Source organism: Neofelis nebulosa, chromosome 3, assembly GCF_028018385.1.
Source record: "Neofelis nebulosa isolate mNeoNeb1 chromosome 3, mNeoNeb1.pri, whole genome shotgun sequence".
Classification (NCBI taxonomy): Eukaryota; Metazoa; Chordata; class Mammalia; order Carnivora; family Felidae; genus Neofelis; species Neofelis nebulosa.
This window is the reverse complement of record NC_080784.1, coordinates 76,472,962-76,488,817: the sequence shown is the minus strand read 5'-3', so window position 1 is coordinate 76,488,817 and position 15,856 is coordinate 76,472,962. Positions and strand designations below refer to the sequence as shown.

General features: G+C 34.9%; 1 protein-coding gene across 5 annotated transcripts in view; it reads right to left on the bottom strand.

The window, feature by feature from the left end:
* The window catches only part of FBXW7 (F-box and WD repeat domain containing 7), a 229,737-nt gene that overhangs the window by 31,518 nt on the left and 182,363 nt on the right, over window positions 1-15,856 (bottom strand). Inside the window, exon 1 of one of the 5 annotated variants that reach the window (XM_058721162.1) lies at window positions 1,463-1,913. The exons of the other annotated variants lie outside the window; for them this stretch is intronic. Coding sequence (XP_058577145.1) covers window positions 1,463-1,723 — 261 coding nt within the window. The 5' untranslated portion in view covers window positions 1,724-1,913. Of the gene's footprint in view, window positions 1-1,462; window positions 1,914-15,856 lie in introns of those variants that run through there. 5 annotated transcript variants of the gene reach the window in all.

Below are 15,856 nucleotides of genomic sequence, written 5' to 3'. Positions count from 1 at the left end.
AGAAAATAAGACCTAATAAGATGCAACTTTTTCTATTTTGATTTGTGTCTGCTAATTAATTACTGTACTATGGAAAATTATGTGGCGGAGGTAACCCCAGAGTGATAGAGAGCTATCCTCATTTTTAGAATAAGGTAAAAACCCTTGCTTTGCAGCAGACTTAGTTTCTTACCTACTGCCTCACATGGGAACATCATAAAACAGCATGCTGCATTATAAATACTAAAGAGAACCATCAAGACTAACAAATTTTGAACCACACTATGGATAATAAAGACATTTTTATCATCATGAAAAAGTCTTCCAAAATACAGTGATGATCTTATGATATCAGGAGCTAGAGTGAGGGTACAGCAAGCTTGTCCACAATTTATGCCTTTAGTTCAAGAAATACCTACTGGGAAGAAATGGAATTGGTCTTAATTCAACCCTTCAGAAGTTTCTGTACTCATTACGTTGTTTTAAAGTGATTCCTCTCAAAAACCATTATTTTCTTTCTCCAAATAATTTTAATAAAAGCCAAAAATAAATATATAGGATTTAATATATAGATAGCCACGTGCTTGCATACATATAAATCATAGACACACACGTACACATACACGCAAATGTAGCTCTCAGGAAGGTCAGTCGGTACAGATTACCTTAAAAATCTAGCTTTTTTAATAACTTGCACAGATTCTTATTTTCAAAATTGATATGAGAAACTTTGATATTCATTCTAATTAAGTTGTAATACTGGCTTTCAGAACTTCCCTGGGTATCTTGCAAATACACATTGGTGCAAATGCCATTTGCCACCAAAAGCAAACTTTATTTCCATCTTAGAAATCCTTCAATGGATAAAAATGCCCCAAATACATATCAAGGGAACCATTTGGAAAGGATTTTTATTTTCAGAATATTTTACAAAATAAAGGACTTTCTGTAGGACTATAGAAGTCTTTTAAATATTATACTGTTTACTGAAAATCCTGACTTTAGAACCAAACGTTAATTCTGCAATTTTTTAAGGGGCACAGAAAGTAAATACGATCTTTTAAAATAGAAGTCCTAAATATTCTAGTGATTCTAGACTTTAAAAGAGTCAACTAAAGAAAAAGAAAAGAAATATGTATAAGATACAGAAAAATTAAAGGCAAAAGACTCACTAAAAGCCAACTAAGGGTAGAGTATTTCCAGGTCAGCATTTAACGGAGCCACATTTCTAAAGTCTAAATATATTTTAGTGGAAAATTCCCGGATTAAAATACACATTTTATTTTAAATTTAAAGCTGTTTACAGCTTACGTTGTCTTTGCATTATTTGCTTACATTCACCATATAAAACCGAATACCAGCCATCCAGCCACCCACCAAAATTAGAGGATACTGCAGCCATCTCTGATGATACAGATTTTCCTTCTCAGGCAGGCACACACACACACAATCATACAACACAGGAAGAAAACAGATTACTTACTTTGTAAAAAATCATTTTGAGTGTGCCGTAGAAACCCATATTTTCTGTATTTTTCCCCTTCAGTGATTCTGTGCCCCCGTGTGTCCGGCTGCTTGGCAGTCTCTGACAATATAAACCTTTTTCAGGTAGGTATGTCACAGATTCTAATGTGGACATGCTCAGGCACGTCAGAAAGGGAAGATTAGGGAGCAGAACCGGCAACAAAACTCCACAGTAAAGGCAAATGCAGCTCAGTATCAAACCGCTTCTCGGGACACACATACATACATGCAGCTTGACTGAGGAGAACTCGAGGGAATAATGAGAGAGAACCGAGAAGATTATTGGAGGAGACTATGCCCTGTCAAAGCCTTGACTGAACAGATTCCTCCCTCAGCAGCAGAGGGATCAGATTACATCTTCCCTTGAACACAGAATGGTGCAGTCCAGGATTCAGCAATGCAGACTGCACATCAATTATATGGTGATCCGCTCCAGGGAACCCGTAAGCACACAACGCACTGAACAGAGGGAGGATGTGGGCAGCAAATGAGCCCGCCCCCACACGACAGCCCCCTTCCCCTTTCAAACTTTCAGGAGATTATTTTGTATTTTGTAAAACCTGCATTTCTGAAGAGTTTTAAATGGCAAGCATCCTTTCCACAAATAAGTGCTTTCAGAAACATTTTGAAAATGGAATATATTTTCCATACAGTCCTCCCAACAGAGGCAGGGCAGGCTATTTCCACTAACTGTTACCCTATTGCAGTCCTGGCACAGACTGATCACATTTTTCAAGTAGCTTAGAAGATACAAAATGAGCAATCCCGAAGGGAGAAATTAAATATTCTTTGTTGGGGGGTGGGGAGGATTTACAATAAAGTAAGCCCGTTTGGAGCTTGGAGCATTTGCAGAAATTATATAATAAGTTGTATCTTAACCTGCATACTTCTTATATTGGCATTTAATGAAAACGTTCCCTATGTTTTTCCATTCCCTTCATTTCAAATATAGTTTTCAAGAAAATTGCCACACTTCATCAATTCTTGGTAATCATGACAATATCTTAAGACTATCAGACTAGTATTAAGTGTGTAAAGTTTGGCCAAAATGTTCTATTTCTTCAAAGAAAGCAAAAACTGGGCTTATTGGGAGTCCTACCCTTATTTGTTCATTTAATCTTGAGTAAATAGGATGTACTGCACTTCTACCTCCAGAATTACTTTGACAACGTGTATTGCTTACCATTAAAAAGGCATTTTACATAATAATAAATACCAAAGTTTGCCTGAAGGCAACCTTTTTCTCAGAATGACTACTTCACAAATCTAGATATTTTATCTTGCAACTTGCTACACAACTAGCTTCGGGAGGGAGGCAATTGTAAGATTCCTTGGCCCATTATTAAGGGTCTAGTTAATTAACTCCTACCCTCCCCATTAACATTCTTTATTACAAGTAAACTGCGTGCCTATAGTTATTTAAGTACCTGAAATGTTTCTTCAGAAAAAAAGAAATAGTATTTGGACTTAGTACATTTTAATACTCTCTGCCATAGTTAACAAATGATTTTCATTAGGAAAATGATTCTAAATGCCGCATAAAGTAGTCTCATAATTTAAAAAAATAAATGTTTACCTTTATAACAGACATTAAGTTAGTGTAGTATCTTTTACTTAAAAAAACATAAATGAAATAAGATAATCCAAAATTTTATGAAGATGTACATCTTGGATTCTTCTGGAAAGTATATTCTATATATTATATTATCTTTTTAAAAAAATCTGACTCTTAAATTCTTGCCCTCAGATACAGTATGTACAAGTACCCAGCAAAAAGTTAATTTTCTAAATAAACAATCAGCTTACTTCAAAGGAAAGTTCTTTCTCAAAAGAAGTCTCTCTTGGCGGGGGGGGGGGGGGGGGGGGGGGGGGGGGGGGAATCCAATGGTTAGGAAGAGACCCATAAAACCCTTTTGTTAGAAGATTCAGAGCACTCAAGATTTTAAAAAATACAAAGCCAAAAAAAGTGATTTCCCCTCCACCATCAGCCTCCGCTCCGGGCTATCTGAAGAAACTAGCTAATTATAAAATGAACACCTGACATTTTCTCTAAAATTTGTCACTGGTAACCAGCTTATTAGAGGATAAATGAACTTCCCACCAATCATGTAACAGTATATACCTTGATTACAATTGAAATCATGTCCTGTCTTTAGATGAAGTAACTTTTTCAAATTAAGTCTACTCAGTTGAGGACATAGATCAACTTTAATAAAGCTGGGATACTGCCTCAAAACCTAGGATATTTAAAGAAGAATATAATGTAATTTTCTATATTCATAGGAATGGCTCCTTTGTATGGTATGAAGTTAAAGGGACACCTGACCTTCGCAAACATATATTTACATGTAGGTATGTATATTCATGTTTTATTTTTGAATAGGTAAAATATTTACACGATTCAAAAATCAAAATGATAATCAAAAGTATACACTGAAAAGACTTTCTACCACCCCACACTCCCCACATTCCATGGGTCCCATTTGATGATTATTTTTATTAATTTATCCTTTAAGTGAGAATGTAATAAACATTACATAAGTTAAGTACTCATGAAGATTTTATTTTCCTAATTATTTCAACAATTCTCCCTACTATCTTGTTACAATGTTAATTTGAACCGTGAAGAAAGAATTTGGCAAGCAAAACTAGCCAACTAAATCTCTTACCAGATTTCAAATAAATAAAATAAAAATAATTTTCAATATTCTCTAAAGTTCTATTAATGAAAGTTGTGATCTATTAATTTCATCATGATATATATATGAACAAAAGCAAATAAAACCATTCTCCATTCATCCAGCAATTGTACTACTAGGCATTTATCCAAGGGATACAGGTGTGCTGTTCTGAAGGGACATATGCACCCCCATGTTTATAGCAGCGCTATCAACAATAGCCAAACTATGGAAAGAGCACAAATGTCCATTGACGGATGAATGGATAAAGAAGATGTGGTAGATATATACAATGGAGTATTACTCGGCAATCCAAAAGAATGAAATCTTGCCATTTGCAACTGCGTGGATGGAACTGGAGGGTATTATGCTAAGTGAAATTAGAGAAAGACAAATATCATATGACTTCACTCATACGAGGACTTTAAGAGGCAAAACAGATAAACATAAGGGAAGAGAAACAAAAATAATATAAAAACAGGGAGGGGGACAAAACAGAAGAGACTCATAAATATGGAGAACAAACTGAGGGTTACTGGAGGGGTTGTGGGAGGGGGGATGGGCTAAATGGGTGAGGGGCATTAGGAATCTACTCTTGATATCATTGTTGCACTATATGCTAACTAATTTGGGTGTAAATTTAAAAAAAATAAAATAAATTTTTTTTAAAAAGCAAAAAAAAACCCAAACATTCTCCATTCCTATTTCTGAGAGTATTGACTAAAATACAGATATTTTTATTATTTGTTTATTTGTTTACTTTTAATTTTTGTTTTGAGAGAGAGAGAGAGAGAGAGAGAGAGAGAGAGAGAGAGAGAGAGAGAGCATGTGGGCAGGGGAGAAGGGCAGAGAGAAAGAGGTGGAGAGAATCCCAAGCAGGCTTTATGCTCAGTGCAGAGCCTGCTGAAGGGGTCAATCCCACAACCCTGGGATCATGACCTGAGCTGAAATCAAGAGTTGGATACTCAACCAACTAAACCATTCCAGGTGCCCCTAAAATACAGATATTTAAAACTTTATTCAGAGACTTAAGTTTTTCAGTAGTATGAATGAAAAAGCCTTTATGTGTGTATCTATCTATCTTTTCTGACCCTTGAGGTAGACAGAAACATTTCAAACTGAGATCAGTCCACAATCTATGTTAAATAAGTTTAGGAAAAAAAGTATTTTATGCTTTATGCTAGAATGTTAACTAGTAAGTTCACTGAAAAAAAGACTAGTCAACCATTACTGCTGAGACAATACTTGTGTTTGTCATCCAAATTTTTAGAATCAATACTCAATGTATTAAACATATTTCCACTACAATACAATACACCTTCATGTAATTCCAGCTAAGCAATAAATTTCCCGTTGTATAAAAAAAATATTTCTTGTGCTGATTGACAACCTGTAAGCCTTACTGGAAATCTATCAGCAAGGGGAGTGACTGCTAACTCAGATTCAATGCTCATCTTATCACAACTCCATTGAGCTACGTGTATGAGAATGGATGAGAGCAGCAACTTAAGAAAGAAAATAAATAAATTAAAAAACAGTACAAAGATATGAAGATGTACCGCCTCAGAGGCAAAGCCTCTGGGAAATAAGGTAGAAGAATGATTAACTTGTGAGCTAGCATAAGAGAAATGGTTCTTTCTGAGCAATTAGTTGGGATGACTAAGTTTTTAGAAGGGCAAGTTGTAGTCACTGACAGAAACCAAATAATTCTACCAAATTATTCTAAATAGTGAGAAAAATATAAACAGTCAAGCAGTCTTCACTGAATTATGTATCTTCAGAGAAGTATGTACCTTTATACAGTGTCAACAACGGAAGGAGTAATAGAGTACTTTTCCTCACCTTGGGTCTCAGAGTTATTTCCATTTTAAATAAATTCTTCTATTGCATTCATCATACCTAAAAATTATTGTCATTATTTTTATATATCTTTCTCCACTACTATCTACTCCTTGAAGGCTCCCATCTTATTCTAGGACACAATAGAAAAATGATACATAACAATAATTAATGTTTTTGGATAGCTGGCCATACAAATAAATAGTAGCAACCAGGACATCATTTTTCTAAAGCACAAATATGTTATACTCAGTACTAAAAAGTCTTATCCATTGTACTAGAATTGATGATATTATGATATTATTGGTTCTTTTCATTATCTTGCTAACATTTAAAAATTTACTTCCATTTTATAATAACAGAATGTGTTTATACGTCAGTGATTTTCTTTATTATCAAGGCAACATTTTTCACTCTGATATTACACTAGAAAAACTACCTACCACAACAATTGGCTGTCTTGCCCAAGCATAGAATTTAAATTAGAGACAGCTCAAACTTTCAACATCAAAGGAATGCCAAGCATACTGAAGCTAAAACAAACTTTTTGAAATCACACTAACCCACTGTCATTAACTTTCTGGGATGTGAGTTCTTACTAAAAGGTTCACAACTGAAACTGGCAAGTTAATAGTCTGTCATATCACGGGTATTGTCAATTAAAATAATATGTACGCCCAGCATCTACATTTTCCCTAATGCAAGTAGGTGGCAGTACTGATCAATAAGCTATTTGCCAGTCTTATTCATTAATTAAGCATTTATTTAGCAACCTAGAATTTGTCAGGCACAGGAGAGTATGCAATTAAGCAAATGTTTTTCTTCCTCCACTGAATTTAAGACAGAATAGGGTAATATACACACTTCTGACTCTTAGAATTCACATTGATATTAGTTCAAAACTAGTTATTTGAGAACATGTAAAATAAAACAAGGTAAGCCAGATTTAGTTTGAAACTATCATCCAAGTAAACAAATAGTGAAATATTACTGTAAATCAAAATGCAAATCAAAATATAGCTCAGACTGCTTTAAATAATTTTTAAGATAACTATAATTTTAGGAGTGGTACTTTTATAATTTTTTCTTTTTCTTGAAGTTTCTGGTATTTATAGCTCTCTTTACAAAAATACAGTCCTTGAGGATTTGACACAAATAAACTGCAACATTAATTCAAGCAGTAAAAGCTTTTTTCATCCCTTCTAATTGGGCCAAATTAGTTATCTGATAAACATATGTGCAAGTACATATATATACACACATACATACATACCAGATGCAAGTTAAGAGTTTCATTTATCAGAACTACAGAAGAAAACAATAAAGATGGGAATTTTGCTTGTTTGCTCTGCTAAAATTCATATTGTGGTAGAGTTATCAGATTTACTCCATGCACCAAAACGTTCCTTATAATATCTCTATACAGATGGGCAATACCTGCAATAATTGACAAAGTAAGTCACTCTGGAATGTATCCTGACTTCTTTAGAAATCAATTCATCTTTACATCTCATGCTTCAAATCCAAAATCAACCATCAGTAAGTATGTTGAATTCATATCCAAAAGTTCCTTCTCAAAATTCTGTTGTAATGGTTTTATAGTAACCCTTCAGCAAAGTAAGGAAAATATCATGAGAAACTATAAAAATAAGGTTGATTTCAAGAAAAATAAAACAGCAAATATAGAGAAGGGATGAAATCAATATTCTCTCAATAGAAGACCTAGAACTCTATTCATTCTTCTACTTTCTTTATCCAGTTCCATATTTACTGCTGCTGGTTGTGATGTTCAAATACATTTACCTACTCGGAAAAAAAAAATTTCTGTAGGTGTGCTATATCAATCTTATATTTTAGTATTAAAATAGCCTTTTGTTTCAAGGTTTGTTTAAAATTCTGGAATTAATGTCTTAAATAAGTCACAGATTAGTCATGACTTGAATTTAGTTATGACCAAAAAGTTTTGAGAAAGGGGCTAAAAGCTAAGAAGTAAAAAAAGTTGTACATACTGAGTCAACAACACCAACATTAATAACAGGAAGCCATAACGTTTAGAACTAGAAGAGAACTTGGAAGTCATCTAATCTAGTTCTCCTTCATTTATGAAATGAACATGGGGTTTGGAATTGGAGAAACCTGAGTTTAAACACCAGCTTTGCTGCTTAATTAGAGTGGAACCTCCACAGGGGTTGACCTTTTAGCAGTTCTAGTTTTTGTAATGGTAATTACCGCCTATCAACTTTACTAACCTAGCCCACAGAGTCTTTGTGAGGACCTAGTAGATGCCCAGCATATAACAGATATCCTATAAAATAATAACTGCTATTAACAGGTGAGAAAGGTGAGGGTAGAGAATTAAGTGTCTTGCTCAGGGTTATACAGCTGTATTAGAACCTTAGACTCCGGTCCCAAGTTCACTACTTATTAATTGATTTCCATTAGATATGTGATGGCTCAAGCAAGTTAGGCTCAAAAAATCAGACATTGCTAAAGAAGGAAGCAAAAAGTTATATTTTGCAAACAGCAATTGCATATGCAAACTATGATTAAATCTTGATTATTCAGTTCATGGAATGATTATCTAGATCCATCTGACTCTGCTTCTGCTACATGTGGGAAATCTGAGGCAAAGACATGGTGACTGGGAAAAGGTGACAGAAACTGAAAGATTTAGGTTAAAAGAAATCAATTAAAAAATAATCACTTATATCCCAAAATCTACAAAATGCTGAGGACAAATAAAAACATTACAGTAACCTTTCTCCCCCGCCAAGATACTTAAAATCCAGCTGGCAAGACAAGAAACTAATAGAGAACAATATCTATCAAGTGCCAAATTGGGTAGTGTAGGAGGTCAGAAAATGAAGAAATCATTCAAATAGAAAATTTCATATAAAATAGTCTTGCTTCTGAGTTTGGTAGCAAACAGAAGTTTTTTTAGATGCTAAGGAAGAAAAAGGAAATTATCATCTGTGGACTAAAGACATGTGGAAATAACACTATCACTACCTTGAAGAATTAACATATGTAAGACTTCTAGTACTCACTGGTCTTATAAGGTGCATTAAGGAGTAAACTATTTACCAACACACGTCCTAATCCAAACATTTAATATTACAGTTAAAATATTCTTTAATTTACTAGTAACGGTTTCTTCAAAAGTACTTTCTGCCATGACTCATTCTCCCATTTTAGGGATAATATGTGTCCTTCTGTACAAGGAGAACTTTACTGTGTGGGCGTAAAGACTGTTGACTTTTTATTTAGTTATAAACACTGACTAATAAGGGGTCCTTCTGTTTCAATAGGCATTCCTACCAGATCATATACACAAACGGCTTGTACTTTTGAATATAGGGGGGAATGAAGAGACTTCAGAAATAAACATTCATTTAAACATGATAATCTCCCAAAAACTTGATGAAAAGACAATAAAAAATGTAATTCAGGGCAGTAGGGTACATGATTCATTGATTTTCACCAATATGTGGGGAAAGGACCTCTGGTATTCAAAAGTGAATGACATACTTGGAAAATTAAACAGTTTGTCTTGTTCTGCTCCCAACCCTTTCTCCCCATGTCCTGCCTCTCCAGCCCCCAGACTCAAAGCCTCCTTTTAAGGAAGTCTTAAGGAAAACACTTCATTGCAGAGCATTCTAGCTCACCGTGTAACTGTTCATCATGTAAAGAACTAGGGGAAGGGCTACTGTAAAGTAGAAGGTATGTGAGATTCAAACACATGATATAAAGTATGGTCCAATGTAAAATATATATGCAAATATTTAAGTGTGTGTGTGTGCACACACACACACAAAGAAAAGCCTATGTAAATATATTAAAATATTCACAATGGTCATCTAAGAGGCTTAATAAGAGATTTTCCCTCTTTTTTCTTACCTGTCAATAAACAAGTTCACTTGCATAACCTTTTGAACCCAGTATGTGCCAACAACTGTTTTAGGCTCTAGGTATAAGGTGGCAAACAATGCAGATGAGCTCTCTACTCCCCTATAGTATAACATTCCAGGGCGGGGTGTGGGAGAAGTCATCTAATAGGCAAACTAGTACATGACTAAGATAATTTCATATAATGCTTAGTTCTAAGAGAGAAATCAAACAGGGTGCTATGAAAGAAGTAGGTAGCTAGGGTAGTAAAGAAGTGTGGCTAATTTTGAATGGCATCACCTGGGAAACAACTTTTAAGTCAAAATGATAGAGTAGAGCCTGGGATCCGCAAGAATAAGGCCAGTCTAGCTAAGATGAAGTGACTGGTACACGATGAAGTCAGACAGGTAACCAAGGACCAGATCATGTAGGATCCTGTAGGTCATGGTCAAGAGTTCAGATTTAATTGTGAAGTCATTACAGGATTTTCAGGATAAGAGTAAATACAACAGAACTTCTGTATATATTTTTGCCTATATTATTTTTTATATTTTCAAAAATATATATAAAATTAAATATTGCTTACAAAGTAATTCTCAGTTACTGATTAAAGAAGATATAACTCTTTTCAACTCTTTCATGCAGCAATTACTCTTTCATTTCCCTCACACTTACTCTCAAACTAAGCAGCTATCCCAAAAGATTCCTAAACTTGGAAAAGAGAATTATACTACTTTATTAGGCTACACCATGTGCCAAGCACTATTGTAAGTCTTTATATCTCATAATTCAATTCTGTAAGAATGAAGGAGTATCTACTGCATCATATCTCTATTACCTTGCTCTTCTATTCTCTATGTCCTGATTTTATCCTTACATTTAATAATTTACTTTTTTTGAGAAAGACACTGATGTTGGGCTCAGATCTCTACAGATGGACAATGCATCCAGCCTTATTATAACAAATGTCTATAATGGTAAATGATATAGTTACCTTTAGTTATTAGAGACAAAAGGATTTTACCCATGGTACACTTTTTAAGACTGCTTATCTGTGATCATAAAAAAAAATTCCAGAACATAACCAAAAATCTCAAAGTTGGAAAAAGCCTTCAGCTAAAGCTAAGTACAGCCTCAGGTACAACCCTACTTATTAGGTACACTCTCATTAGCATGTTGTCACACAAGATCTGCTTAATCTAAAATACACATTATTCTCAACTCGGTAATCTTTTATTGGTTGGCTTCCCAATTTTGATAATTATGTCCAATTATAAAATTTGGCTAGCAGATACATAAAGTCCAGATTCAAACTTATTGTATTTTTTAAAATATAGCATCTCTTCTCATCTCAATCATCTTATGTATTTTCCACAAGAAAATAAACTGAGAAAGGATAACTTTCATCTTTTAAAACTCTAGTTATGAATCAAAGTCTGTGGACTTAAACTTACTTCACTTATTCAAAAACACTTACTAGTTCCATATTGGTGCGAGGCCAATATGAAACATAAATCACACCAGGTTCTTGCTCTAGCATCATGGTGATCTTTAATCAATTCTTTACTTATTTTCGAGTACCTTGCCTGCTCTTTAAGTATTTGTTTGATGCAGCTGTCAAGTAAGGAGAGAAGAACCCAGTAATCATTCCCCCACTACACTTAAAAAGGAGAATTCTAAAGAGTCATTTCAGAAACATCAAATTATATTTTAAAGCAATAATTTAAGAAACTGCATTCATTGCTTTGAAAGAATCTAGAATTATCTGACTAGCATAACATCTACATGATCCCCTAACTTTTTAGGAGATTTCAACAGACTCTAAAGTTTCAGTAAATAAAAGTAGAGTACAAAGAAAGATTACTAGAAATAGATGGGTCATGAGTAAGGTTTGACATAATTTTTGCCTGTCATGGAAATATTTTCAAAATAACTGTTAATGTGAAAAGGTATACGATTTATGGTAGTTTTTTTTATTTGCAGTGAATGTAAGGTCAATAGTCAGGAGCACTTTGACATCTTGGCAAAGCTATTAGAATAGAAATATTTTATTTATAGGGCACCTGTGTGGCTCAATCATTTAAGCATACAACTTCGGCTTAGGTCATGACCTCACGGTTCGTGGGTTCGAGCCCCGCGTCGGGCTCTGTGCTGACAGTTCAGAGCCTGGATCCTGCTTCGAATTCTGTGTCTCCCTCTCTCTCTGCCCCTCCCCTGTTTGCACCCTGTCTCTGTCTCTCCATCTCTGTCTCTCTCTCTCTCCCTAGAATAAACATTAAACATTGTTTTAAAAAGATATATTTTAGGGGTGCCGGGGTGGCTCAGTTGGTTAAGCTTCCAACTTCGGCTCAGGTCATGATCTTGAGATTCGTGAGTTCAAGCCCCGCGTCAGGCTCTGTGCTGACAGCTCAGAGCCTGGAGCCTGTTTTGGATTCTGTGTCCCCCTCTCTCTCTGACCCTCTCCTGTTCATGCTCTCTCTCTGTCTCAAAAATAAACGTTAAAAAAAAATTAAAAAGATATATTTTAAGTTCACTTTCTTTATTAAATTTCTTTAATATTTAAGAACATATTTATCTATAAATACTCAAGGCCTCCAAATGTTTAAAAACCAACTTTGAAAGTTTGCCGCACTTGATACAGGATTCTAAAATGTTCTTTCTGCAGGATGGGTATCATGAGTTTCCTTCCAGTTGTGTGAAATCATGGTGTGTAATCATGGCACAATGACTACTAAACAAACGTGCATTACAATTTAGGATCTGCTCTGTGTATACAGCTGGTCTGTTGAGACCTGCTACATGGTGATTTGAGAACACTTTAAGAAATTGAATCTTAAATTCTTTTTAACTGAGTCAATACATGTTCAAACTTTTACAATATGAAAAAAAAAATCCTATGAGGAATAGCTTAAGTCTACCAAATTACATGAAGTCAAAGCTAGCAAAAAGATGTTGAACTACAGAAAATTCTTAAAGTTGTAATATTTTGTTAGCCTTTGATAAAGACATGCACACACACACACACACACACACACACACACCCCTCTCTTCATTTTCAGACATTCCTGAAAAGTTATTCTATCAAGAGACAAAACAACATACTAAGAACTTAGAATAACTTTCAAGAGATGTTAAATAAAGACAGGTTAATTAATCATCATGATCACAATGTAAAGGGCAGATTAAAATTAAATGGTATTTTTCAGACATTTTTATTTAACTAGCTTTTATTAAGCAATTGCAATAAGCAGATTTTGTTACTGGGAGCCTGGGTGGCTCAGTCAGTTAAGCATCCAACTCTTGATTTAGGCTCTGGTCATGATCTCATGGTTCATGGGTTTTGGCCTGCTTGGGATTCTGTCTCCACCCCTCCCCTGCTCACTCGCTCTCTCTCTCTCTCTCTCAAAATAAATAAACATTAAAAAAAAGATTTTGTTAGACCAAGATGTCATTTATACTCCACCAATTCATTTATTTCAAAGACTTTAACTTTGTGAAATGTACTGTACTTGTTTTTCTATATAGGGAACACAGAAAAAGGAAATTATGTGAGAAAAATTTATAGGGAGCCTCTAACCTCAAATTCCACTGTAATATTATGAGTCTCATCCAAATGAATCCTGAGTCATATAATGGTTCTCTATTTTCTAAACAATGAAACAAGATGGGAGAAGAAAACCAAACAGTGATTCAAACATTTTATTTTGGTAGTTCTAGATCTGCTGCATTCAAGAAATATTTAGCCAGGGTTACTAAAAGCCAGACACTAAGCAAAAAGAACTGAGCAAGATGTAACCTCTACCCTGGAAGAATTCCCAATTCAGGAGGAAGAACAGACAAGTCAATAAAAAAAAAATGACGAATCAATATAATTGATGGATGAAATTGCTCAATTTATATGACAATGCATAGAGCTAGAAAGAGGAAGAGATATTTTCAAGAAACACAGATGGCAATATTTTAAACCTAAGAAAAAAGGAAAAACAAACACTACATTTAATCTGATTTGAATACTCCTTAACTGCCCACCATTAAAAAATACTGTAAACTAGTCAAACTTGAATAAGCAACTCTTTAAAAAAAATTTCTCTTAAGAAAATGAAGTATACACAGAAAAGAACTTCAGGCACTCTTCTAGGTACTTACATAAACTCATTGAAACTGTCTAACAACCCTGTGAAATAGGTACTATGATTATCCCATTTTACAGATGAGGAAACAGACACAGAGAGCTTAAGTAACTTCTCCCCAAGGTTAGACAACTAAGTAGGGTGGCTAGGATTTGAACACAGGCAAATCTTGGTCTCCAGTTTACAGAAAATGAAATAGTGTTTTCTACATACATAGCAAGAAGTACTGGTAGTTAAGAAATCTCTAGGATGTTTCCCGAGCTGTTTCAGTATCCAAATATGTGATTATAGATGAGATCTATGTTAGAATCACAGCAGACATTGAGAAAGAAGAGACAAACTAGGTAGCTAATTGTGTACTCTGATACACTTTACTTCCGGGAATTTACCAAGAGCAGCCTGACAAAGAATTAATACACCACTGCCAATGCCCCCTTGGTGAAGAACTGCTCCCATTATCTTTGACATTATATTGAAGGTAGGCAGCCATCAGTAGGCACAGTGAAAGAAAATCTATCTGATGAACAGTGTTTACAATAATACATGGGTTTGCTTCCTTTCCTAACCCTCCTCCCCCGCCAAGAACCATAGCCTACCCTCCTCACTCCCTCATGTCCTATACTTTGTATCTCTAAAACATGAAATAATGAAAAAAAGCTGAGAACAGAATACACCAAAGTCTCTCATTGGAAAGTCCTTTTGAAAGGGCTAATAGTCTTTCACCCTTACCCAAATGATCTGAACACTATAGAAAACTGACGAAAGTTATGTATCATAACACTAAAGAAATTGTTTTAAATGCTTATCACAACCCCACAACACTTAATTCCCTCAAGTTCCCTTAAAAGGGTATTAAGACTTTTACTTGATTTTGAATTTTTTAGTTTAATAGACTAAAAATACCTAACTTATTAATACGTAGTAGTGTTGAGGGGGCACTTTTTGGAGTGCATACAAACATATGCTTCAAAATGCAGTTATCACTTTATCACTTTGGCCCTGTTTCTTAATTTCATCACACACATCTTTTTTTAAGGAACAATCCATCTTTAGTATCAGTTTGATCCATGTGTGGTTATCACTTCCTAGGAGTAAACATCAGTGTTGATAACACATGCCTATCTCTGTGATTCTTTTTTTTTTTTTTTTTAATTTTTTTTTCAACGTTTTTTATTTATTTTTGGGACAGAGAGAGACAGAGCATGAACGGGGGAGGGGCAGAGAGAGGGAGACACAGAATCGGAAACAGGCTCCAGGCTCCGAGCCATCAGCCCAGAGCCTGACGCGGGGCTCGAACTCACAGACCGCGAGATCGTGACCTGGCTGAAGTCGGACGCCTAACCGACTGTGCCACCCAGGCGCCCCTATCTCTGTGATTCTATCCTACACTGTTTCAACTATCTCCAATTGTTATTCTACCTGGGATACGTAATTAAAACAAATATAGATTTATATGGTTATTTTGATTTCCCACACTCATTCATTCAACAGTATTTATTTGGGTGTCTATTACACATAAGTTAAATTAAGTATGGTCTCAGCTTCATGGCTAGAGTTTACAGTGTAGTAAGAGAGGAAGACAAACGAAACAAAGCCAAAGTAAAACTGTGGTAAATGCTATAGAGTTTTAGAAAAATGTGTAATGTTAAGGTTTTGACCTATTCTAGAGGTTCAGAGAAGAGAAGTCTTCTTCAGATAAGAAGAAGCAGTCTCTTCAGAGAAGAGAAGCAATGACTAAAGTGTGTTGTGGTGGGGGAAGGGCACCCCTAATGGCTGCAAGGCACAAATAAAGGCTCTATGGCAAGTGCAAAATGAGGTTAA